This window comes from Gobius niger (genome assembly GCF_951799975.1).
Source record: "Gobius niger genome assembly, chromosome: 12".
NCBI lineage: Eukaryota > Metazoa > Chordata > Actinopteri > Gobiiformes > Gobiidae > Gobius > Gobius niger.
Genome location: NC_136863.1, coordinates 28,977,323 through 29,005,207, shown reverse-complemented (window position 1 = coordinate 29,005,207; position 27,885 = coordinate 28,977,323). Strand labels below are relative to the sequence as shown.

The window sequence follows — 27,885 nt, the reverse complement described above, 5'->3', positions numbered from 1 at the left end:
ATAGAAATCATGTTCAGCTCCTGCCCTCAGAGTTTGTCCATGTCGCTTCAGAATCCTTTACAAATGGTTGTAAAAAGTTGTGGCAATTACAAAATGCTTCCAAGTGATTATATCTTTTAATTCATTTGTACACTGAATTACTGTGTGTGCATTTGAGAAAACATACCATTCCGTATCATCTGAAGGATTATTTTTGTTTGTATTGTTAAGATGAATATTTGAGAACTGCCTTTATCTCAATGTAAAAGTCATTTGTTGAATGTGTTCAGAGTTGGGAGTGGCTGTGTGCTAGTTTTGAGAATCGTGTCGGAGCAGCGTCCTAGTAGTGTTCACTTTTCCAAGCGTGTTCAAATGAGCAAAATATCCAAGTCCAGTCAGAGTTACTGTGAATTGAGTTCAAGGTTTTGACAGCAGAGTCCTGTTTTTTGGGGATTTTTTTTTGGTGTGCAGTCAACGGAATTTTTGTGTCTTATCAGATGAAAAAACCTTTGATGTGGGCAGGCCTAAAGATTTTTGTGGCATTTTGTCATGTTGAGAGAAAGAAAAAGTTTTTTGAAAGAAATCAGAAAGCAGAAAATCTCCAAATGTTGAACCTGCTCATTATTTGTGAGGGATTTAATTCACAAACCTCCCACATTAATGTTATGGCTGAAAGCCTTTTCATCTGACCAACAAACCATCCAGTGCTTTTGAATATTGTCACCACTTTTGGGCACCTATATGAGAAGATGATTGGATGTTAGTTCATTTGTGCAGACAGAGAAGACATTGATCTTTGCAACACTTTTTGTTTCATGCGGATAGACCCGGTGATTTTGACAGTGACACGTAAAATGAAACAGGAGTCATACTTCCTCCAATAATATGCTCAATCTGTCGAGAAATTGGGAATTCCCTGGCGAGAAGAAGGATAAGCAACACAAAATCTCGAGTATGTAATTATTTTGTCTTTGCCGGTATGTAACGACACATCGCCCCGAGCGCACTTCAGATTAAAGTGTGCCAAACTTTTTACCCTCGTCTGCTAACAAGCCACAACTTTCTGACAGGGAGCAGCGCACAATTCATGTGGTTTTTAAAAGCCGGCTAACGCACTCCAGAGTCCCCCCCCCCGCCCGCCACCCCGCCACCCCCACCCGTCTTTTACAAGGACATCCAGTCATGTGCTAATGAAAGGCCGTTCAGACGAGCGCGAGCCCCAGAGGAAGTGCACGCCCCTGGGGTAACTGCTCTGCTTCTAACCCCTCACCCCCTGACCTGACCTCCAGGGACCGACGGAGCAGCCTTTACCGGTCACTGCGCAATTACGTGACAAGACTTTTTGCAATATACTTATTTCTTGATACTTTTTCTACTGTCCTTGTTGTTATTTTAAATTGAAATATGTCAGAAACTCTTAGGAGTGGCTTCTTTCTAATATCTGATGAAGACAATGGTTCCGTTTCCTCACAGATAAATTGCTCTTCCCCAGGGATCATTATGCAGCAATCTACTTCCACAACAGTTGTTTACAGAGAACTCGCCGTTCTTAGAGAGTACACCGAGTGGAAATGTAACAGCGTGCTTGAAAGGAAGAATAGAATCCGTTAGAATAGAGCAGATCTTCACCGTGTCATATTTACAACAACGAAAGCCAACCAATGTCTCTACGGCAACCTAGCTGGAGTAGTAACGTAGCCCCCCAAAGAATATGAATCTGCAGAAAGGTTTGCGAAAGTTCGGAACATGGTTAATAGTTGAAATTCAACTTCTTCCATCTTTCACTGTTAGGGAATGTGACAAATCAAAGTACAGAAGGTTTTAAAAAAGGTTTTCCAAAGTTACAGACCTTGGGATTGTGTCATCAAAATTGCAAAGTTTTCTGGCATTCCCGGTACATTCCCCAGTTACAAGCCAATGGAGAGTTTCAAATGTGAAAGACTGACATTATCGTTCACATTCATGCTTTTGGACATTACAGTATGTGAGATAGATTTATGAGTAGTGACCTGGCAGCCGGCAGAGTTGACAGAGTTGGCTTCCCAACATTTGATATTGTTTTCAGTCAACGTAAGTCAAAGTTCTTCAACCGTTTCCAAAAAGTTGGGCCCACCAGCTTTCGTTGTGGTTCTACTCTAACAGGAGACTGTAATCAAATGTTTTATGAACGATTCAACATGGGATTCTGATGTGTGAAAAGTGTAAAGTTAATAATAGGTTCAGAAGCATTTTTTTTATTATTTTATTTTTCCATCTTTTGTTGCTAGTGAGCCAAAGGTTTCTCAGAATGAAGTAAAACATCGCAGCACACCAGGTGGTTTCCCCATGCTTATTCATCTTCAAACATTGACATGCTTGGTATCAACACGTTGCATGAAAGGCGACCGAAATGATGGCGTAATCTAAATATGGTCATTTCCTTTCTGGGAGACAGCAGCAGCAAAAACAGTTAGACTTTAGATCATTTTCTCCAAATGAGGTTTTCATTCCACTCTTGCAACAACATCTCCACTTAAGTAGCTCCTACAGACTCCAAACTTCCCAGTCTTGGACTTAACAATATTTTGAAGGTGTTTTTTCTGAAGGATTTTTTAATGTCTAATACCTACCTGATTTATGGAGTTTAGAATCCCCAATAAACACCAAATTTTTACTTATAGGCCCTGTCCATACAAAGTCAAGCTGAGGACCAAACACAAGATATTTTATCAATCCAGTGTATCGTCCATACGAGCCCAGCGTTTTGGGGTTTGTAAACAAACATTTTCCAAAATAGGTCCCAGGAAAGATCTCAAAACGCTGTTTACGTGGCTCCGTTTTTACAACGTCTTCACAACTTTTACTAAAACGATGACATCACAGAGCAGAGTGGTGTCTGTTATCCATCATCTACTGACCTTATAATGAGTTTTACTCATGGATCTATGATGGTTTTACTCCGCTTCTCTTTGCTCCACTGCAGTCCACAAGCCACAGGTGACAAGTAGAAAAACACGGCCGAGTCAGTCTGTGTTTTTGACTGACAGTAAAAGTCACTGACAGGTTTTTCTGCTTTAGTCCTGTTACGTCTGAAGAATAAACTCGCCTCCTCGTCTCTTCTGTAGATCCTAAATCCTTGAATCAGTTTAATTTTTACTGTTTACGTTCAACAAAAGTTTACTTCACATGCGCCCTCTACATCTTGTTCTATTATCAGTGTTAGCGTCACAGCGCCTTACACAGGCCTGGAAGATGAATTGCGCTGTTTTCACAGACGTGAGTCGACCCATGTGGACGCGCACATTTACTGAGCTGGCTTCGTGCTTACAAAGAAAGTTTCTGAAAACATAACACGTTTTGTCTTTGTGTGGATATAGCCATAGACAGCTTGTTCATGAACTAAACAAAATCCAAAATCCCCTCTGAGACAATCTTTGTGACTAATATTGTAACATAAAACCATGCATGTTAAAACAGATTCTATCCATTACTTTGGTTGCATGCATCACATTGTTTTCCTCCAATTCACCTGCAACATCTTGCCTCAAACCAAACACTTCTGTCTGTTTGCTTTAGTGTAGAAACGTAACAACCCAGTACCGGTGATGACTTCAGACGTTTCTCAACAATGAACTAACCCCAGCACATTGAAGAGCTTGCACAAACATATTGCAGATTACTCAAATACTTAAGAAAGTTTTACTCTACTGCTGTTTAAGCTGCTTACGCAATTCATCCCCACTCCTCTGGCCTCGCAGTTATCGCGGCTCACAGACCACCCCGGTTGCATATTGCATTTGAAACATCGACCTCTCTCTCGAACGCACCTCAAAGCCACCGGTGGACGACTGCCACGACCTGTCGGGTTTCGTCTCCGCGTACCTTTTAACGAGCGGGGGGATTTCGTGTCTCGGTGCCTGGTTCTCGGGGTTGAGAGTTAGGTGTGTGTGGATGTGGTTAAGAGGAGTACCGCGTGCCCAGGGGATCGGCGCAGGAGATGGGATGATAACCCTGCGGTCGCTCCCTGCCCATCTCTGGAGAGCTCTGAATCACTACCACATGTCGAAAAAAAAGCGCCCTTGGACACGGAGACTCAAGTTCAAACTGTTGCGTACGCCAACACGGGGTAAAGGCTGGGGAGGGGAATGCGGCGCTGGTTAGGCCAGTTGTGTGAGGTAGAGTGAGTCACCCGCAAATGGGAACCACATCTCGGATTTCAGGATTAGGTTAGCGAGATAAAAGTGCATGTGGTCTGTTGATGGAAGGGAAAGTAGCGCTTGGAAGTATTCTGCTCAGCTATCTGACCTTCATCAAGGCTTTACTGTCAGCGGAGGCACAATATTGAAAAGCAAAAAAGTGTATGGAAGGCTCCGGGTAGTTGTCAGTCACGCTGTACATCAGTGGTTCCCAACGTTTTTTGTCTTTCGTACCCCTTTGGCCTTTCAGTGGTCAACCGTGTACCCCCTACCTCAAGGGTGTTACAGTTTATTTAGAATAAACCTAGAATTCTCCCAAATCAACACATTTTACTGAAAAAATATAGCTTTTCCTACAAAAATGATGTTACATTTTCATCTTTTTTCAATCTGAAATAGTTCCAAGTACCCCCTGCCAGGTCCTCGAGTACCCTAAGGGGTCCCCGTACCCCTGGTTGGGAAACACTGCTGTACATCACAACGGTGCCGTCCATTAACAAAGCTTTGCATGACCCGATTCAGACTTTTCTTTGCCAGTTCGATTCTCAATTGATTGATTTTGGATTCATCTCTGAACCCCCGGGTGCATTTTCTCCAGTTCAGCTTTACCCAAATCCATAAGGTCACAGCCTACAGGTCAGAGTAACACTTCGTTTGAAAGCTAGGACCTACAAAACTTACCTAAATCGATCTTTTCCCTCGCATTGTCGTCACTTTTTTGACATTTTCTTCCATCGCTTTTTTGGTTGGATTTTTTGTCAAATTATTTGCCACATTTTCATGGCATTTTGTCATCTTTTCATCGCCTTTTTGTCACCTTTTTGTCACCTTATTGTCACTCTTTTGTTGCATTTTCATCCTTGTTTTTGTCTCTATTTGGATACTTTTTTTCACAAAGCTTTTAAATTTGCGTAAAGCCAAACTGGTGAAAAAAAGAGGTTATTAAAGAGGGGGTATTATGCTTTTTTCAACCACATAGCACCAGTCTATAGCACACTACAATGATGACGAAACCTTCTGTTGGTCTGTAAATGCAGTTAATTAGAATAACTGCCTTGTATAAAATTGCTCTCTCAAAATGGCTGTAGTGAATGTCTTGAAATAGGCGTCTGTCTCTTTAAGAACCTCTGAGCCTTTCCGACACGCCCCCTCCACACGCTGTCTGTGGCATCAGTGGGGAGGGGGTTCTGCTGAGGAGCAGTGGTTGGTTACTCGGCTGGTGACAAAAGCTCGGAGGCGTCTCCAGGAGGTGGGGGCGTTCCTAGGAGGACTCAGGCAAACCTATCCCTAAAATGGCCGCCATCAGAGTTTTCACAGATTACTCAAAAATACGTGAATGTGCCAAGGCAACACTTCAGGCATGTTTTTAATGAGGGAATGACATAATAACATGATGTAAAGCTTGAAAAAGTGTATTTTGCATAAACCCCCCCTTTAAGATACAGATCTGTTTGAACCACATCCAGGCGCGTTAACATTTGGGAGGAAGGATCTTAACTACAGGGTTGGCAGCTTATTGTACATGACCACAGGAGACAGATGATTTAGTTGTTTGCAGAGGGCATGATATTACCCACGTAATTGTAGCTTAGCGATTTGCTTAATGCTAATGACACTGCGGTTTCAATTTGATGCAGATGAACCTCGTAGAGTTTAGAAAACATGATTCCAAACACCTGAGAGTGAGCGGTCACTGCTGTACGTCCCTGGGTCAGACTTTCCTCACATTGATGCTCTCATTCATCACAGTGTGGATGTCAATGAAGAAAGAGATCTTGAAAGGGCTAAAAGTCCAGTTAGATTGTGTTAGGTTGTTTAAACATGAAAAGGCAAGTTTTCCAGGGTGGCTCAAGATTGAACAATTTTGATGCCGAGCTTTTTGGAGCATAAAGGAATGTTTAGGACAGCAGTGGCATGTTTGTGAAAGTGTTTCAGCATGTCCCCCTGGCCTTGAGCGCTGACCAGTCAGGATGATTACGCAAAATGTTTCAATATTGTATTGGAAAAGCAACACAGAACATCTGCTTGAAAATGACAATAGCTTTTTTTTTTTTTTTTTGTTAAACTTGTATGCTTACACACATTATTATATGACAAAACAGACTCAGATGGTCGCGTTGTTGAGCAACAGTTAGTTGCACAACAACGCTACCAATGGAACCTTCCCGTTTCCAGAACAGTTTCACTTACCTGTGAAATGTCCCAATAGTTTGAAGGTGGATTGTGCAACTTTATATGGGATAAAGCAGTTAATGTTACTGCCCTTTTGACCTTTCAGTGACCCAGCAGCCGTATGGGTGGTTGACATGGCGTCTTTATTTTCCATCACAGTGGACTTACGGGTGCTCGAGGACCAATTGTTTTATTGTTGTTTTTTGTAGTTTTCACGACTGACATATGTTTGTGATGGCTCTCATTCATCCACGGAGTATCCATTGTAGAAATAGGTCATGATTTAAGCTTTTTCTACGATGGATACACATACATTCCATTCAGAAAACCTACCAGAAACCCTGTAAAACCTGAAACATTATTGATCCTGGAGCACCCTAAAGACCACTGAGTCACTGAGAGGTCAAGTACACACTAATATCAACTTTTTTTCCACATCAAAAGTTGTATAATGCACCTTTAAAATGCAAATGACACATTTTTATTCTATTACCTTTACAAAGTAGTTTTCCAGTCCAAAGAAGATTACTAAAAACATTACAAATTGAATGCTTTTTATTAGGGATGCACTGATCCTGCTTTTCTGCTACCGATACCGGGGTTTGAGTATCTGCCAATATCCGATATTTATCGATACCAGGAGACTTCTTAAAAGTGGCTTTCTCTGAGTGAAACATTATATTGACTCTTCTCCATTGAAAGACCAATAAAGTCATAGTATTTTATTGTCATATTACAGATAGATTATCAATTATATCTATTGATAAACTCTTCTATAACAAGGATCACTGGACTTTTGCACACTATATGACAGGCTTTAGGTTACATTAATATACAACTCACATTAAGTGATCTGATCGGTACAAATATTTTATATAATTTTTATAAAACTTAAAATACAAACACTTGGCTTCAGCAGTGGTCATTTTAGTATATTAGGCTAATTTAGGTATTTTAGTAGTTTCTGACCCAGCCTTGATTAGTTTTCAATAGCATTAGCATGCTCCCGCTAGCTTTAGCATGCTATTGCTAACCGCAGAATGAGTTTTCATCTCATTGTAATCTCTTGTAATCCTTCAAAATGTGGTATTCAGACAATGATGCTGAGAACAAAGACATGAATAAAGTTCATGCTCAGCCCCATAACTGTAAAACGATGATAAAGATCCCCGTCTGAGCTCTCCTCTCCTGTGCTTGTGCAGAACTCTGGCAGCTGAACCGGACGTGGGTGTTCCAGGGCCACGGAGCCTCTTTCCAGGCCAGGACCATGCTGCTCGACGAGAGCCACCAGCGCCTCTACGTCGGAGCCAGAAACGCTCTGTTCTCCCTCAGCCTGGACCGCATCACCTCCCATCCCAGAGAGGTAAGTAAACGCTGCTGCTCTGAAACCGGGCCAAAACGTTCGCTTTTGGCTCAATCTGACGTTTAACCGTGAGCGAATACCTGGGAGTTATTAATAAGCTGTCTGTTGCAGGTCCAGTGGGCGAGCACTGAAGCGCAGATCGAAAACTGTCTCATGAAGGGGAGAGAAAAGGTGAGCTCTCTGGGAACAAGGGCTAAGTAAATACCTATACCATAAAACAGATCAATGTCCATCCACCCATCCATCCATCCATCCATCCATTTTCTTCCGCTTGTCCGTTTACGGGTTGTGGAGGCAGTTGTTGGAGTTGCCCAAATCACATTGCACCAGCCCCTTATGGTTCCTCCTGCAGGTGGTGGGTCCACAGAAGGACGGCCTCACGATTCAAACCGGGCCGGTTGGTCTCTCAGGGGCTTCTGAACCGCTCTTTGTCTGACCCGTCATTTAGGACCTGTTTGCTATGGGAGACCCTACCAGGGGCACAAAACCCCGGACAACAGAGCCCCCAGGTGCTCAAACCCCTCTACCACATTAAGGAGGCGGTTCCAGGGGGGGAAACAGATCAATAATGTAAATTTCTTCCTTTTCCTACCATTTAATTTATTTTGCATTTGTATCATTTGTTTGAGGTGAAACAACCAAGAAACTTCCTTTAATGACAAAAGGGCAGTAAATGTTTATGTTCCCCACATTTTCCATATTTTTTCCCTACATTTCCCCCAATATATCTATGTGTTTTTCACACATTTTCCCAATTTTTTTCTTCCCCCCAATTTGTTTCCATTCCCTCTCCCCCAATTTTGGCCCAAAATTTCAATTTTTCCCCCCAAGTTTTTTCATCCTTTTCCCCATTTATTCCCCAAATTTACCCCCATTTTTTCCACTTTTTTCCCCTAACATTTCCGCTTGTCTTTCACTTGTTTTCTTTAACATTTTGACGGCCAACCGCACCAAAACTTGGATTTAAAGATTTTACTTTTATTTTGGGTACCTGCTTTGGATACTTTTATTTTTTCAATACTAGTAGTACCTAGCCCTACTGGAAACACATAGAAACACAAAGGGTCTGATTGACTAATCAGGAGCTAAACTGCAAGAGGAATACAAAACTGGGAACACTTTTTTATTTGCCATGTCGATGCAGAAAATAACTTTACCAACAGGGCACAGGAGGACTGACTTTTCTGACCAGATCTGAAGTGCAAACTTGCTATTACAGTGCGAGACTACAATCCTCCACACTCCTCATTTTCTTCTTATTAAATCCACTGGAATAACATCCATCAAGTACAGACAATCCAAGGAACATATCTCAGCGCAATTGGTAACACGAGGATGATCACATGACAAATAGTCCAGAAAAAAAGCCACATCACCACAACAGCATTGTCTGTCAAGTGAAAGGAAGAGTGCAGTGAACATGGTAAGTTTGACAGACTCGGCTGGTTGTCATGACCACGGCCCCTAAATTGCCAAAACCTTAAACATATCCCTTTCCTTGAACATGACCATATTTGAAATTTAAAGATGAACTGAATAGGACTCACTGAGAAAGCCAAACTGGGAGTGTCGTCCAATAAGAAGCTGTGACTTTCATATCGACATGACTGACTCTTTGATTCTTTGTGTGCCGGTTTCTCGCAGACGGAATGCGCCAACTACATCAAGGTGCTGCAGCAGTACAACCAGAGCCACCTGCTGGTGTGTGGGACCGGGGCTTTCAACCCGCTCTGCACGTTCGTCAGAGTGGGGCACACTGGACAGGTGAGAACTGCTGCCCGCTAACAGCCACACAACTTTCACAATCATCAGGGTGTCCGAGAGGTCTTACGAACTCTTCTGAGGTCTTTCCAAAGTCTTTTTCTTGGCCAAATTCCTGATTTAGCTGGAATAACTTTTGAAGTTTATTTTTAAATTGTCTACTTCCATCTGACAGCGGTTTATGCACTTTTGTTCCTCACAGGGCAGAACATCTGACAGAACAGTCTGTTTGTTCTTAGTTTCAGGCTACGTTCAGTCTGCAGGCTGAAGTGACCCACCTCCAATTTTTTTGGCCCCAATACGACCTGTATCTGGTCTTTTCATGACAGTCTGATCGACACAGATCCGATCTTTTCAAATGTCACCCAGGCCACTTGGATATATCTTAAATCTGATACGTATCTCATCTTTTGCAATGCGACTTCAGTCTGAACGGCCAGGTCGCTTTTACCCAACACATCGATGCTCTACAGATCCAGTCATGCTGTGTTAAAGTCGACGGGAGCAGACAGTGAAACAGCTCGTGCACTTGTTATGAATGAAGTTAGTGCGAGTGAAGCCGCTCACCTCCCTGTCCAACACTGGACTTAACAGCGCCACGTTTCTGTTAAAGACATCGCTGCCTCTGCTCCACAAAAGTCCATCTTCCAGAAATCGGTCTCTCTTCGTTCTTAAAATGATTCAGTTATTGACATACTCGCTCTGTTAGCTTCTCAGAACGTTAATGGGACTATACAAAGTTTAAAAATGTTAAAACTAAGTATTTTCCTCCCCCTACATGTTCCAGCCATGTCCTAATGTGTAGAATGAGCTCAGACCTGTTCACCACAACTGCCTCTAAAATCCTGCACTGTCACTCAAAAGGTTGTTAACACATTGAGTGCCACTAACGTTTTTCGCTCCCATGTATTGAGTGCCAAAAATGGAAAAAATATTTTTTAATTAAAAAAAACTAGACACTATTACACCGTATGTGTGATTTTGGTAGCTCTGTGATGAACAGAAGTGAAAGAAATGACAATGAAAAACTTGTGAAAAGTCACGATCTGGACATTTCATATATATTATTCCGTTTCTTTTCTTTCTTTCTTTTAAGTCCGAGGGGCATGGTGTAAAGCCGACACTTCTCTCTCACTCTCTGGAGCGTGTTTGACAAAGCAGAACCGCTTCCCATGGACAGATCGAAACAGTCAAGATTTTTAACGTTTCTCTGAGTTTTTAAATCGGTCCAAGGACGACTGAGAAACATCCTGTTAAAGTCTTCAATCTGAGAACCAGGCTGTTTAAATGCACACGTGATAATGAGCGATCGATCTGCGGCAACACGCGGTGTTTCAAAACGTGTCAACAATGTTGTCGTGGAAAATTTTGTTGAAACGGAGATATTTAGGCATTTGCCTCTTCCCATAATGTTAGTGTCAGAGGAAAGAGGAGGAGAGAGGAGTTGATCAGAGAGGAGAGTGTTTCATAAAACCCCTGTTATCTCAGAATCTAGAAAAAAATCTTTGATCAAACTAGCCTCTGTTTAGCTTTGGATTTCTCAGGAACCGAGGCACGCAGAATTAAACCGTTTTCATCTACGGAGAGCTTAGAGTCCCACCTTTCAATTGAGCCATAGCATGTGTCCATAGCTATAACATAGAATACGCTGTGGTGCTACAAATATCATGAAAAATGGTCTGGATCCCAAAATCCCTAAAAACAGCGCGGCACTCAATGTGTTCATTCGGTTCCGCAGTGCCGTCATGCGCAAGCTTAATATAGAGACTGCAGTTACGCGTAAGGCCTGAGGAGGCAGCAGACCCTAAAATGACCAACCTGCATCTAGTCTCTTTAACATTGCCAGATCTGCGGTGCTGTTTCCTCAAACAGCAGAGCACAGTGCCTTCTCTGCGCGACACATTCAAGCCGCATGCCGTTCAGATTGGAGATCACACACCGGTCGCATTTGAGAGAGAAAAAAAATCAGATCTTAAAAAAAAATACAATTTATCGGAATTGAGCGTTAAGACCTTTAGTCTAAACGTTGCCTTGTTTCATTTTGACTTAGTAAAACAGTTTGAAATATGCTATGTAGCGATATCATGTCGCTTATTATTAACTGGCTTCACAAACTCAATGTTCTATATTCTAACTAAAATGATTCTAACAGTGCTCTGCTTCTAAATAAAAAAAATAATGCATAACACAAACATATATAAGTCACGTAGAAGCCCCTTTGACATTTACCTGCTGGAACTGACACCGGGCCGGGAGCTGTGAAAGTGCTGGTGGCGACTAACTCAGGGACACCATGTCTGACTGAACCAAAGCCTAAAGCCATTCTTCCCTTCATCTGCGCATTAGCAGATTAAAACTGTACATACCGCTGACCTTTAGCATGTGAGAACTGCCCCCGCCACAGCCTGGGACGTGAAAGTCACAAACATGTAAACGCAGTAAGCTTCTTCTTTAAACTTATCCACTTAGTTCTATGAAGTGAGCAAACAACAATCTTAAAGGATTAAAGGGGTTTGCAAGGTAACTGTTTATTCAATGCTAATGCTTTTGGATTTGTGCAACAAAAACTCCAGAGTGGAATTTAGGCATTGTGGGCAGTAAATACGCATTTCAGCTTGGGTGGTTCACAACATGATGGTAAAAGTGTTGCCAGATTGCATTTTGCCTTGTTCTTATTGACATTTTGAAGATCTGTACCAAAACCTGAGCCAGTAAAAGTGCTTTGTTGGTTTTACAAATAACATATTTTACAAAACATTGTAAAATATATTATTTTTTATTTAGCATTAATGACTGGCATTTAGAAAACATACATCCTTAAAGGAACAGGCCACTGTTTTTCCATACTGAGATACGTTCTTACCTGAGCTTAGACAAGTTGATGCGTACCTGTCTGGTCTTTGTGGCTGTGGATACATTGGGAGAGGCCAAATGCTAACAACATCTTTGGTCGTTGTGCGTGACTGAGCGCACGCACAAAGACCAGATAGGTACGTATCAACTCGTCTAAGATCAGGTAAGAACATATCTCAGTATGGAAAAACTGTAAACTGTTCCTTTAAAGGCACACTGCGTAACATTTTGGACTATACTGTTGCCATCAGTACAAAACATTTTTCCAATGACCAGCTTGACACAGAAAATGATATTTCTGCAGTGGGTAATCCAAGAATGGATTTGGATGAGGACCATATCTGTTTAAATGTCAAATCCTGCTGACTTTAGTCACATCTCCATGGAAATGAGCTGGAGACGTACCCACTCCCGGTAAAGTTATGTCATGTCTTTGGGTGAGCTGAGGCCGCTCATAGCAAAATTACATGTTTGTTTGAGATATTTTTCAATGCTGAAAATATCTGTCATAAAATAAAAGCTTTATTTTTTCGGGTAAAATTCTACGCGGTGTGGCTTTAAGGACAGCTATGGGCTTGGAGGGTTCCCTGCAAAAAATAATGTTAATAATAAAGACTCATATCCCCATGTATAAAATATACAGAGGGGGATGATTCTGGATGCAAGGCTACATGTATACTCCACAAGTAAATATATATATTTGTTTAAGTTCAGTCAAATCTAAATCTAATTTTGAGTGCAGTTCGATATTTTTTCCTCATTTAAAGGAATAGGCCACCGTTTTTACATACTGAGATATTAGGGCTGTGCAATTAATCGAAATTCGATTACGATTTCGATTATTACACTAGACGATCACAAAAATAGCATAATCGAGAACAAAAGATTATTAAGGATGCCCTCCCGCTCGTCCATCCAAAGCGCAAAAAGTCCGTCCTGCGCGGTTTGTGTGAGCGCATCTGATCAGCTGAAATACCAGCGCAGCCTGACAGAACTGTAAATAATATCGTACTGATATTTTTTATACCTAACTCTTGAGATAGTGCCACTGTTAAGAGCTCACCTTGTGCTGAAAGGAGAACCGCTGTTTTAGAAGCCTCGACATCCTTTGCTCAGGCACTGGTTTTGTTTAGTAGAAAAGTCTAAAACTCTTCTTCAGGAGCAGATCAACGGAGCTCAAAGCAAACTTAGTATTTCATGCCACTGAGATGATTGTTTCTGTTCCCTTCGCATTTCACGTGCTAAAGGCTCAGGCTTTGGTTTGACATAAAAACATTAGCGCTGTGAGATGATGTCATCAGGCCGCGCGGCTCTGTTGGACAGGTGTGAGGGCTGGCCAGCAGGGGGCAGGTGTCCCTATATGATTAGTTTAGAAACGTGAGCTTAAAAAAAAAAAAAGCTCTTATTGTCCAAAGAAAATGTAGTCCATAGTTGTTTTTTAAAATAATAATAAAAATGAATTTAAAAAAAAAGTTTTTTTTAAGGCCACGAATAATCGTTTGAATAATCGTGATTTCAATTATTACTAAAATAATCGTGATTATTATTTTTTCTATAATCGAGCAGCCCTATGAGATATGTTCTTACCTTAGCTTTGACGAGTTCTTTAGGACCTGTCTGGTCTTCCCCCGTGCCTTCAATCACGTAAACACAGCGCAGACGGCGTTCGCATTTAGCCTCTCCCCCTCTCCACTATAGCTCCAAAACAGGTCAAGATAGAAGCTACCAAGCTTTACCACGTTTTCCCTATTTAAATATGTTTACGTGAAGTGTTACACTACAAAGTATAATTACACAAAATTAAACAATGTGGATTTTCTAAGCGGATAAAAGGGGGGACTATATTGTAAGGCGTAATAATACCAGGAGTAGTTCGAAATCCGCGCAGCAATCTTCACTTTACTGTGCGGATGCCATATCTCTGTATGTAAAAACGGTGGCCTAGTCCTTTAAGTGTGAAAAACGTGCCTCATGGACATGTCATGTCTCATGGCCTGTGTTAGGGAAGGGCCCTGTCTTGGACCTCTTTTTGTCTTCAAATTTTTTTGTACCTTTGTAACTAATTTCCATACAAATACCATGAGGTGTTCAAGCAAGAAAATGTCTTCTTGGCAGACTCAATGGTCATTTTAAAAATGTAGAAACAAATGAAACCTCTTGCTCTGCCGTTTGTCAAAGTGAAATGTCAGAATTACGAGGCACACAATAGAATGCACATAATCAGTGCTGGATAGGAAAAAAAAGGAAAATATCTCTCCTGGGCCCAAACACTGATGGCGAAAAGAAAGCCGAGGTTCTGCTGTGTGGAAAACAAGAGGGGACAGAGAGTGCATTTATTTAAAGAACTCCTGAGCTGGACAGGTGAATGTAAAGCACAGTTGGAGAAAGCAATCTTCCCCGGTCGACTCCCTGCTTCTTTCGTGCCTTTGCTGAACGCACAAAAGCTCCTTTCACAAAAATCCCAAAGGCAACTGGACAAAATATTTCTTTCACAGTCGCCATAGTAACAATATTTTATGTGCACTGTTACTGCAGTATTTGGCCACACCAACCAACGCCGGTGCCAGCCGTTCCACATGGCTGCAGAGATGTGTTAAGCCAAATACTTGTAAAACAAAGACCGGGCTCAGATCAAAGCGATACACAACTCATCTTTTCTGCACTCGCATCTGCAGCCTCAGTCATTTTGCACAAGATTTATGTTTCACCAAAAGGGCGGATTTCAAAGTGTTTTGCGTTTCAAAAGGTTGGGTTCGTGCTCGAGCTTGATAATGACGGCATTTCACACGGAGGACAGGGGCCAATACTTCAACATTCAACATTTCTGTTCAGCTCGCTCTGTTGTCAATTCTACCACTTGTAGCAGACACAAACAGTCGAAGTGACGTTGCTCTCAACCCTCTGGTAGCCTTGGCTCGCAAATGTATATTCATATGAAAAAAAAAAAAAGTGTCAGTGGTTTATTTATATCCTTTATTTTGTCAGCAAACAGTACAACAAAATCTCATTTCCAATACTTGCTTGAAAGTTCCTCGGTAACACTTTTAGTACAATGGAATGTTCTCTGTAAGAATCTGTAATAACTTGTACCTGTGGGTTAGATACACAATGGACTAATATGTATTTGTATGTTGTAGATACAAAAGTAATAAGACATAACTCTAACCCTAAACCTGACCTTAAGCCTAAGGGTCTCGTGTCCTATACATTGCGTACTTACAAAGTATTAATACAAGTTATTCCATTGTGTATCTAACCCATAGGTACAGGTTATTACACATTGTTACAGAGCACATTACATTGTACTAAATTAAAGTAAACTATAAGTAAACTTACTAAAAGTAACGTGTTTACCTTAATAAATCCTTTCCATAGTCCCTCTGGGGGTAATACAAGTATTAAAGGGATGATTGCCCCCCTGGTGTCTCTGGCTAGAAAACCACAATTGCAACTTGACTGGCACCGGACCGGAGACACCATTACACACTAATAGAATCACAAGAAGCTAACAGGCTAATGGGCAAAGCTAACTGCAGGCTAGTGCCACTTAAACAGTTTTTACAGCCAAGTTTGAGTGAAAAAAATAATAATTCCATTTTGTAATTGGATGTTCAATATCCCTCTCTCCCTTAGTCTTTTCTGTCAGCGCAGTATTTACTCTCACCGACAGTTAATGAGTTAAATAATCGCTACTTGCTACAATACCTGCAGTTGCGCTTATGGCCTCTAGGGGCAAGAGTTACTTAACTGCTTTAAGTTAGGTACAATGTATCAAGGTACTGTAAAATAAAATGATAACAATTCCTCCCCTCCTGATTGGACCAGAAAGCCAGGCTGTGTCTGAATGTCCACCGTCGTCCTTAACCCCTCATTCACTATATACAGTTGTGCTCAAAAGTTTACATACTCTGGCAGAACTCATGATTTTTCTTGGCCATTTTTCATAGAATATGAATAATAACACAAAAAAACAACAATTGAGTTTTCTCTTTTTAACCACTTAGGGTTAGGATTAACAATTATTTATATCCAAATCTCAAAGCGGATTGACTGGAGAGCTTGCAGCCTATATGCCAGTGTGATACCCTATTTGAAAGCCAAGACCTTCTAGTCTCTAAAAATATGTGTAAGATCTGTGTGAGTAAAACATAACTTACACCACATTTTCCGTTCTTCACCCAAATTATATCCCGAGTGTCCTGATCAAGGGGGACGGCAGGTAACGGGTTACATCATAATGACAAAAGAAAAAAACAAAATGACCCTGATTAAAAGTTTACATATCCCCGCTCTTAATACTGTGTATTGCCCCCTTTAACTTCAATGACAGCTTGGAGTCTTTTGTGGTAGATGTGGACGGGCCTCTTTATTTCCTCGGATGGTTAAGCTGACCATTCTTTTTGGCAAAAAGCCTCCAGTTCGTGCGGCAACTTTGAGAGTCACTGCTGTGGGGCCGAAGCTCAATGTCAATGTGTGAAATAAAACAAACAGTAATTCGTCCTTTGGTCTGTTCAATAGCCACGTTTCCAGAGTGGTTTGGACTCAGAGCCTGGGCTCACAGTGACAGGCGTGTGTGCCTGTTTGCTCCGCCCACTGTTTTTTTGATGATACAACTATTTAAAATAATGCCTACTTTAGTTATTTTCTTTTTCCATTTCTTTTTACCTTTTTTTGGTCTCTTTGGTTAAAACCGATGTAGAATGCAAATAAAATGTTTGGATCCCAAAGATTCAGCCATTCTGTCATGAAGCTGAACTTTGAAGCTCATCAAGGAGACTGAAATGTGCACATGCCGTATCTTTACAGATTCTCTTTAAACTGTTTGCATCGAGGGATTGGGAGTAGCCTATGTCATATCCACTTTACACAGATTTTGCTACTAAAGATCGTTTTCCTACGTCTGTTTGTTCACACTGTGTGGCCAAACAGTTGGCCGGAGCTCAGACGTTTTTGTGCACATTGCTGGCTCGCTGATACGTACCTCCAGATGTGAGGCGGGACAGTTTCTGGTGGGTCTTGGGCTGGTGGAGCAGAGGTGAAACAAGCAGCAGATTTCAGCAGTGGTCTGCATCAGTCACACCCGCCCCACGTCCAAACACAGACGCCGCCCAGCCATTTGTCATCCGACGTCCAGCTGACAGCTCCGAAGGTCAGGGTGAGGAGCAGCGCTGGGTCAAAAATGGGAAATTGGCCAGAGTAAAGAAGATGAAAGACGGCAACTTCCAGCTTCTCCTGTCCCCGAAACAAAGTTATATTCACGGTAGCTTTTTAAATATATCGTTTTTGTAGCACTTTCTGGAGTTTAATCTTTCTTAAGTTTAATAATAGATAGAACAATAATAGAACAGTTACATAAAAGAGAACAGAAAATGTATTTAATTTGTGTAAAAGCAAAGAGTGCAGAACTGTTTTCAGCCTGGATTTGAACATTGTCAGAGTTGAGGCCTGTCTCACATCCCCATGAAGATTCCAGATTTTAGCTGCATGAAACAGAAACACAGCCTCACCGTGTTTAGTCCTGACTCTGGGAACCACCAGGAGACCCCTCCCTGAAGTTCTCAGGGCCCGAGATGGTTCATATGGCTCTAACATGTCAGAGACTTCAGAAAAGAAAGAAGACTTGTGCTCAAGCAGAGCTGTTTTAAATTCTATTCTCTGAGTGACAGGAAGCCAGTGCAGAGACCGGAGCACTGGACTAATATGGTCGTATTTCCTGGTTCTTGTCGCTCTGGATGTACTACAGTGAGCAGGCCGTTACAGTAGTCTAGTCTCTCTCACTCTGGCTCAGACACTACGGGCTTGATCTTGCATTTCTAAGCACAGACTGTATCTTCAGCTGCATAACTGGTGCAGTAAGTGGCTGGATAGAGTCCCATGGCAATGTTTTGCACAGCATTATTTATCCAAGTTGTGTGTTTTATGTTTCATGTTGCACGATTGAACCGAAAAAATTCCTAGTTGTGAACCTGTTCACTAACAATGGCCAATAAAACAATTCTGATTGTGAAAAGTCAGTTCACCCAAATCAAAATACTGTGGAGTTGATCCAGTTGTCCTGACTTCACTACAGTAGCCCCCTCCGAGATGAGTCTGGGCGTGTACTGACAGTGCCGCAATGTTCCGACTATTGAGGGCACCCAAATATAAGCCGTACCAACTACATTTAAAAATAAAAAAATGAATAAATTGTACTTAATATACAATAAGCTGCAGGTGTCCATGTCGCAACACGAGATGTTCACACAGAAAGATGGAACATGGAGCAGCAGTAAAACAGCAGTAACACGCCTGAGAGTCCTGCCGTTTCTGCTAAAGTGTCCTCCAAAACATGCACAATAGGCTGGAGAACTGAAGAATGTGTGAAATGTGCTCAATTCAGTCTATGAATGAGCTGCTTTGTGTTGTGCTTCTTTGGGGGGTGTTTTCCCTGAAACAAATTGTAGCATGTTCCCAAACTTAATTTGAGGGCACGACAAATTCCCGCACTTCACTTCCAAACCCTTCTCACCTTTCTCATTTGCTACATGATATATCACCCCTGAGCAAAGTTTGTTCAACACTGCTTTCAATGTAAACACTGTAACCTGCTTTAAGTTCCACTCCACACAGGTAGATCCATTAATCCCGAGCCAGTGGCCACTTTTGTATCACCGACAGAACTCTGCGCGCTCACCCATACATCACCCTGGTCATATTATCAAATATTTATCCAACGCTCGCTCTTTTCCCCCGCTCCGGCCGTCTGCAAATATTGAGCCAAGCGCACTTCACCATGTTTCAGTCCGATTTGCGGCGTGATGGATGTTGCTAGCTGTAGCACCATATTGCGGAGCCTCGTTGTGGTGCGGTGTGGCTCTGTGGTCGGCCATAAATCTTCCGTCTTAGATCTTCCGGTGACAACACTAAACAGAAAGGGGTTGTCCCGCAGTGGCTGTTGCTTACTCTGGGACTCCCGCTGCCGCAAGGCGCCGTGGGTACGCGGGGACTCCCCGCCGAGTAGAGCAGTAAAATCATATGTCAGCTGATGGAGGAGCTGAGCTGCGCTCGGGTCGTTCATCACGTCCTGTCTGCGGAGCGCTCATCCATTATGTGAGGGCTGTCAGGGACTGAGAGGAGCGCAGAGGCACACGTCTGGATTCTGTTTGAACGGTGGAGCATTCCTGACTGAAAATGTGTAAATGTCTGTTTGAGAAATAAGCGAAAAGCTAATTCAGTAAGGCAGTGGTTCTCCTTCAATGACAAGTCACAGCCCAAATAAAAAAAAAGAAGAATGATAACTCGATAATGAAACCCTGACAGTAAATAAAAGAAAATGAAACATTCTTGTTGATTTGAGCATTCACTTTATTTCATGTCAGCAAGTGGTTTTGCAGAAAAAGAAAACACCTCAAAACACAAGACATCAAGCTCCAAAAAAGGTATAAGCAACAAGACAAAGAGCTTCTTAATCTCACTGGGACTTTTCTGGTTGAATAAAGGTCAAATAAAAAGGTTCAATATGAGTTCCATGTACAACAATCACCACATGTCACTATTTCCACGTAGCGCGCTTCAAACCAATCCTGATTGGCCGCAGCATGTGGCACAGTATGTTTTTTTTCCATTCAGCATTTTCACTGCAAATAGACTACAGTCGTGGGCTGGGCTTCCACGGACACGCACGCTGGAATACACATTACTGAAGGAAAAACAGAATGCCGATGAACACTTTTGTGAGCCGTGATGGGAACAATGTGGACAAAGGCTGCCTTTTGGTGGAGTTTATGGAATTATTCAGAGGTACCAAGGCGGTGGAACAGGCCTATTAGTTGGTAGCTACATTCCTTCTATGGTCAGTGTCAAGACTGGAGTTATAAAGGAGGATTATTCATCGCTAAGAACGTGAGCATTGGACAAAAAGTGCAGAGCCTCAGCATTCTGAAGGTCAGACACTGAAGTCTGAGCGGCTCCCTTAATCTTAGCGAACTGAAAACGACCTACCAAGTTTGGGAGGTGCCTCACAACAAGCATACCAACTGGGGAAGACCGCGCTTTAACATTCAACGGAGTTCAGACGATAATGTCCTAACTCAAAATGCTCCAATTGCGTGTTTCTCTTGTCCTGCAGGACCGAACGTTTGCGCTGGAGGAGGAGAGCGTGAGCAGTGGGAAAGGCCGCTGTCCCTACGACCCCACCAGCCCCTGCACCTCCACACTGTCCAGTAAGAAGTTACACCACAACCTTTTCTCTGTTTCTACTTTCAAAGCCAGGGATCAAAAGTGGATCTGAACAAGATTCCACCCACTGCATCAAAAAAAAATCAATCAACAACAGCTTTGAGAAACATTTTGGGGTTGTGTTTTGTTTCGTTCATGCAGGTTGAAGCTATCTTCCACTTGTTCTCACTAATATGAGATATAAAACAAAGCAAAGAGGTCGGACAGGCACCTTCTAGAATAATTGCAGCATATCAAATTAAGACAATACGATTTTATTCTACGCACAATGACTTCTCACAAAGTACAGCTTTCTAAATGAGCCTATTTTTGTTTACTCCGGGTTATTTTTATCTTCAGAAATCTTTATCTTTCTTCTTTTCTCCCTTTGGTTAATGAACAAGTCAGCCTTTACTGTTTGAAATGTCGTTCTTTGAGCCGAGTGCCGCGACCGCAGGAGAAATTAGGTTTTCTAAATTTATCCTTAAAGCGTTTCATGATGCAGTCATTTAATATGCAAAACATTTGACTTTACATTGCAAGTTTTCACACAAAGTCATATTTACTCAAATTGTACTTGTATGAGTACTTCTACCATGCTGTACTTTTCATGCAGAGGTCAATGTCGAGATTTTTAGCTAATTTTCTCTTTTAACATCTTAGTTTAAATGAAAAACTCACCCTGTACGACGCTCAACAGATGAATAATGTTAATTTATTCTTTTCCCTTTCATTGGATTTATTTTACACCTTCTATTTCCCCCCCCGATTTTGTCCAAATTCATCCAATTTCCCCCCAAAACTTTTCCACTTTCCCCCCCAATTTTTCAATTCAATTCAGTTTTATTAGGGATGCACAGTACCAGGGATTTTAGTTTTGGAACGATTACGGTTACAGAGAATTCCCAATACATTTACAGAAAATTCCCGAAAACTTGCAATGGGAGCTTAAGCTTGGACTTTTGGGAAATCTTCACACAATGTAAAAAACTGTCAAAACAATTAAATAAACATTATATTTTTTTTCTTTTTGCATTGCATTGTGGTAATTCCCATTGATTCCCTTGAAAATTTTGCAACCCCAGTTCTAATACCAATTAGGATTTCTGATATCAATCCAATATCACATTGAAATGCATGGAAACCCATAATCTCCCATCTAAAAATGAGTCTGTCAACAACAAATTTGATTAATTAAAAGGAGTAATTTGAGAACACTGATCATTAATCATGGGGCTGATGGCTACATGTAGTATCAATATCCTATAGCACTGCACAGAAGCGTGGTGTTCTGCTGCCCTCTGCTGGCAACTCGTGTGTCCTTCACCTCTGTGTGTGTGTGTGTGTGTGTGTGCGGTGCAGGGGGAGAGCTGTACATCGGCCTGTACACGGACTACTGGGAGAACGACGGGGCCCTGTGCAGGCTCAACAACCAGACCTACACTCGCACGGAGAGAGACGACCGGCAGCAGCTCAACGGTAGGGCCTCTGACCTACGCCATCGCTCACGCCCACACAGGGTAAATGCACCTTTGATGGGTGCCATTACTTCTCTTATACTTAAAGTAGGGCAAAATACAAATTCAAATAGCAAAACGAAAGAAACATAGGTCCGAATGACACGCATGTGTTTAATAATACCTTAGAGAGGGTCAAAAAAGTCTAACAGAAAGCCCATTGGACCCATTGGCACTCTGGAGCCTGCCCCTGGTTCTGCAGTTTCATATTGACTTGTTTTCCATTCAAATGCACATGCAAATAGTTTCATTGATTAACCCGTTTGCTTGGGCTACACATCTTTATGTCAAATGTTGCGCGTGACTGATTGTTCATTGTTTCTTTTACTCCGTGCACTGTCGAAAGTGACTCTGCTCCACGAATGAAGTCCCTAACGGATTAATAAAGTTCTAACTTCTTTCTCTCGTCTGGAAACCACACGTCTTTCCCGACCAGGCTAATTCATTCTGTCCTCCCCGTGTCTGCCCCCTCCCCCCCCAGAGCCGAAGTTCGTGGGCTCCGCGGTGATCCCTGACAATGACGACAGAGAGGACGACAAAGTCTACTTCTTCTTCACCGAGCGGGAGCTGGACCCGGAGGGAGCGCAGAGGGCCGTGTACACCCGCGTCGGGCGAGTCTGCGCTGTAGGCAAACCACATACTTACTAATACTTATGAATACTGTGAAAGGTTTCCTGGAGGGATTTGTCAGTATTCAGTTTGTTTTGGACCCCAGAATAACAAGGTGGAATCCATTTTTTAAGTATCTAGCTTATCCATAAACTAAAGATATCCAAAATCCCCTTGCATCAAATCATTGCAGCTAATATATAAACAAAATAGAACCATATACGCACAAAATGCCTTAGTTTGATACAAAAACATTTTTTTCCCTCATATTTATGTCAGTAATCTACAACAAAAGTTTGAAATTGATAAATCTATACCTGCGTTTCCAATGACATCACACAAAATTTAGGACAAAGTGGAATTATTCTGTGCTGAACATCAAACTGTTTCTACTCAGGATGAAACTGAAGGACAGCTGGTTGACAATAGTATTTTGTATGTAATAGTAATCAATGCTGATGAAGACAAGCGTAAAAAGACAGCCCCAGAAAGCACACGTTCATGTAAACAAAGCAGCATGTGGTTTTGTTTCGAGGCAATGACATAGTGGCGCTGTCAGTTGTTGATTTACCAAAGATCTGCTTCCACTCTTCAGATTAAATGAGCACATCGAAGAGGAAACAGGAAACCTTTCTCTGTAAAACGTTAGTGTCCTAGTGCGTTAGCATTCTGCAGCTCCATGAACCCTCAGAGGAAAAACTACACACACTGTCACATGTTGTATCTAAAGTGAGATGTTTGGAGTGTGGTTCAGACATGTTCTCCAGGGCCAGCTTTGTGCTTTGAAGTACTGTCAGTGCCTCTACAGGTTCTTTGTCAGGGCAAACTCCCTTGTTGTCCGTCTTCTTTAAATATCAGCTCTGCTCACCTGCATTAGGGTTGCGAGACAGAAAGGCATTAATCTTTAAATTGTCTGCAGTGTCTCGCCTTAAAGATCTGCTCTAAGTCCAGTCCCTGTTCTGTTGTTGTTCAGAATGACCAGGGCGGACAGAGGATGCTGGTGAACCGCTGGAGCTCCTTCCTGAAAACCCGCCTCGTCTGCTCCGTGGCCGGGCCCAACGGCATCGACACGCACTTCGACGAGCTGGGTAGGGCGGTTTTATCACTTGGACTGGCCCTTTTTCACACTTGGAGGTTTAGCTCATCCTGAAAGTCGCTAGCCTTCGACTCTGACATTCTGAGATGAAATGGCGTCTCCCTTCTGCTGACCGATGAAAGAGAAACGTGCTACAAAGTTCTGACTTCAATACCTTAGTCATTATTTCATGATTCAGCCCCGCAAAAACCGCCCCCGATATTTTCAAATCCCGTCTAAACTTTTGCTCACTTGCGATGTTTTGTGTTTCAGAGGACGTGTTCGTGCTCCGGAACAAAGACGAGAAAAACCCGGAGATCTTCGGCCTCTTCAGCACCACAAGGTAAACAGAGTGAAACCTGTCGGTGCACTCCTCCAATGGGAAATCTGACTGTGTTTTTGAATATTGTTCCCTCAGTGCTGTGTTCAAAGGCTACGCCGTGTGCATCTACAACATGGAGGACATCCGCGCTGCCTTCAACGGGCCCTTCGCCTACAGGGAGCGCCCGGAGCACCACTGGAGCCTGTACGAGGAGCGCATCCCCTACCCCCGCCCCGGATCGGTACGTCTTCCTCCCGATCGGAGCACTTGGCATAAAAAGAACTGGATTTCCTGTAGATGTATTTGTTCTTAGAGTAGCTTTACCATGTGGTACTTTTTACTTCTAATTGTGTCAAAGTATAATGAAGTATCTGTACTCTTAAAGGAGTAAAAAATATAGCGACTCATTCCACAGTGAGTCAGTCTCTGGTTGTTTGCATGTAGATGACAGCCTCTTCTGGACGCACTACGCTGCAGCACTCCACTGTAAAGACTTTAAAGTTAAGGCATCAAAGTGCAAACGTGAATCATTCCTCTGCCGTTATTACAGTTTTTTTTGTGTCTGCACAGCCACTATTTAAATTGCTTTGGGAATTAGTAGCTGCAATTAGACACAAGCGCTTTTGTAATTTGGCGATAGATTATGCAGCCAGACAACCACAACGCAGTAAAAAGGCATTGTGGCGCTATAACATCTAATCATACAATCTGAAATACTGTAAAATATCTCAATTTGTCACTTGGGCTGTGTACCATTACATTTTTTTCCGATGCCGATACTTTAGCAATACTTTTTTTCGATACCGATACTAAAATGTTGTTGTCGTCTAAAACCAGAAACAACAATAATGTGTGAAAGATCGTCAAATTTACAATACTGGGTTCATCTCCAGTGTAAAAAAATGGGGGAAATCAGTAATTTAAAAAAATTGGAAAAATGTGGACAAAAATTTGGACAAAAATGGGGGGAAAAAAAGAAAAATTGGGCCAAAAATAGGGAGAAACTGGGCAAAATAAATGAAAAAAATATTTATAAATTGAGGGAAATATACGAAATTAGGAATATATTTGAAAAAAAAAAATATTGGAAATAGGAAAAATTGGGAAAACGAGAACAAAATGGGGCAAAAATACGGAAATATTGGGGGGGGAAAAAATAGATAAAAACCAGTAGAAACTAAACTTTTTTTTTTTTAATACACCAAACTGGTAGAGTTTAACGGTATGGGTGACTGATTCCTTTCCTCTAACCCTTTGGGCCTGATGAAGAAAAAAGCTTTTTCTAAGTTGAGACCATTTCCCCAGCCCTATTTCTAACCAAACACTTTACATTTGCTGCGCGGCCGTTGTTTCATTACACATTCAGCAGCCGGCGCTCCTTTCCCCCGCCCAATGACAAGTGTCCTTTAGGGAGGACACGGCCGTGGGACATGTCGGACACTATAGGGCAGGTGTTGGAACACTTGTACTACCTCAGCAGGGCACAGGGTGAGTCAGTACAAAACATGTCCCACACTCACCTGTTAAAGGGACTTTCCTGCCTAAGTACAGGTCAGTGAAATGATAAATGGATTATTTTGACCAGTTCATCCATTTTGTAATGAAAGGCTGCTGTGAATCTAAACCGAGTTTTTGCATTTATGTTCAGAAATGGCCTGGTCTTACCTAACATTACAACATGCAAAGCTCCAAAAAGTCGGTTTAGCTTCAGACGGATTTACTGTCTGCCCTCCGCTTCAAACACTGATGGTACAAGCTATTAGGCATGTAAAAGGAGGGGATTCTAGACAGTTTAAGCCCTTGCGCTGAGATGCAAATATCTATTTATGTCAGAAAGCGCTTCTTTGTGAGCAATGAGAATAGTTTATAAGAAAATGCAGCAGTCAATTTTTTTACACAGGAAACAAAGCAGATTTTCATGATCGAGGTGAGAAAACAGTTCAAAACCTTGACAGAAGGGGGTATAAATCCTTCCACTCCGGCCGTGCACTACAGTCCCCCTCCACAGCAGCAGAACTCCGAGCCCCCGCAGCCTCCTCACCCTCTCCCTCTGTGTTCTCCGTCTCGCCAGTGTGCCAGTAAGATGACGGGAGGGGGGTTCTCCAGCTCTAAGGAGTTCCCGGACGAGGTTCTGCGCTTCGTGCGCTCCCACCCCGTCATGTACCGCGCCGTCCTGCCCCGGCACCGCAGGCCCGTCCTGCTGCAGGCCGAGCCGGGCACGAGGAGGCTGACGCAGATCGCTGTGGACCGGGTGCAGGCCCAGGATGGACACTACCACGTCATCTACATCGGGACAGGTACGAGAGAACAAAGACTCCATGGGATCTCTGTGCACCAAGAACTGTACAGTAAAGTATATGTCATTTAGAACAGACTGTACATCCTTAAAGGTACTTAAAGATACTACTGACTCAATCGATTTTGAATCAAACAAAATCGATTGAGTCAGTAGTATTGGTATTGGTGCTGATGGTAATAAAAAAGGAAGTAAATTCTCAGAAGTGATAACATGTACATAACCGTGTGTTTCTGCATTCAACATAACTCGTAGTACAGGGCAGGCAAGCGGGGCCGGCTGCTCGAGGAGAGCATCGTCTGGCAGCAGACTCCTAAATCTTGTCTCTTTTAATGCACAGCATAGGACACTTAACACATGATGGTCCGGTTGCTTGGGGGCTGCCCCCCTCTGGCAGCTGGTCCAGCACAGAAGAAATGAAAACATAAGAGAAAACAAAAAAAATAGACAACAGAACCTTGATTCCTTTTAAGTGCACATCATTAAGATTAATATTGTTATCATGAGCATCGATCAGGCAATACAATATATTTCATGAATAAATGCAGAGTGTGTTATGTATTACTCATGCACATTGACACAAGTAATGCTACATGGGTTGTGATGATGATGATGATGATGATGATGATGATGATGATGATGAGGATTATGAATAACAGTAATACTAACATGGCAATAAATAACGCATAAGGAAAAAATAAATAAATAAATAAATGTATACACTTGTTATAAAGTGTAACATACTGTGATTGTTGACTTAATGTAATGCATTGTTGCATTTGATGTAAATATGTAATCATATGTTATTATTGCAACCACATTATTATTATTGAAGTGAATAGGGGGTGGGAGTTAATAAGCTTGTCTTCTTCCCACTCCTTTTCGAGCTTTGTAATTATTATTATTGTTTTTTTTTTTTCTCACTTTTGTGTCTGTTATGTGTAGCTCGAAATAAAATATTCAATCAATCAATCAATCAAAGGTACAGGCCACGGTTTTCCATTCAGGGATGTGTTCTTACCTGAGCTTAGACGAGTTGATACGTACCTGTCTGGTCTTTGTGTGTGCCCGTGGAAGAGTGTGGTAACTTCCAACTTCACCCCCGTTTGGAGCTATAGGAATAACATCTTTAGTCGTTTTGCATGACTGAGCACACGCACGAAGACCAGACAGGTACGCATCGACTCGTCTAAGCTCAGGTAAGAACATATCCCAGTATGGAAAAACGGTGGCCTGTTCCTTTAACACCGGCAGTTTTCCCACGCTGATTCATTCACAAATACTGACATGGTTGGTATCCACATGTAGCATGAAGGATGTACGAGATGATGCTGTAATCCAAATATGGTCATTTCCTTTGTGGGAGACAGCAGAATCATACACATATCAAAACTTTCAACTTCAAACGTTCCAGTCTTGTACTTAAAGGGATATTTCAGGATTTTTGACACAGGGCCTCATTTCCTAGTTATCCAGAGTGTTGTTGATTTCTGGAGATATTTTTTTCCTACATTCATGCAGTTCTTATATTTGAAGAGCTTAGTGGCGCTAGGCTAGTGCTTGTCTA

The 27,885-nt window shown here is 42.1% G+C and overlaps 1 protein-coding gene across 1 annotated transcript in view; it reads left to right on the top strand.

The window, feature by feature from the left end:
- The window catches only part of sema3e (sema domain, immunoglobulin domain (Ig), short basic domain, secreted, (semaphorin) 3E), an 82,185-nt gene that overhangs the window by 38,708 nt on the left and 15,592 nt on the right, over positions 1–27,885 (top strand). The window contains exons 2-11 of the mRNA XM_079567811.1: positions 7,529–7,689; positions 7,801–7,860; positions 9,334–9,453; positions 20,411–20,504; positions 21,862–21,978; positions 22,498–22,640; positions 23,599–23,713; positions 23,974–24,043; positions 24,119–24,263; positions 26,094–26,319. Of these exons, the coding sequence (XP_079423937.1) occupies positions 7,529–7,689; positions 7,801–7,860; positions 9,334–9,453; positions 20,411–20,504; positions 21,862–21,978; positions 22,498–22,640; positions 23,599–23,713; positions 23,974–24,043; positions 24,119–24,263; positions 26,094–26,319 (1,251 nt within the window). The remainder of the gene's footprint in view (positions 1–7,528; positions 7,690–7,800; positions 7,861–9,333; positions 9,454–20,410; positions 20,505–21,861; positions 21,979–22,497; positions 22,641–23,598; positions 23,714–23,973; positions 24,044–24,118; positions 24,264–26,093; positions 26,320–27,885) is intronic.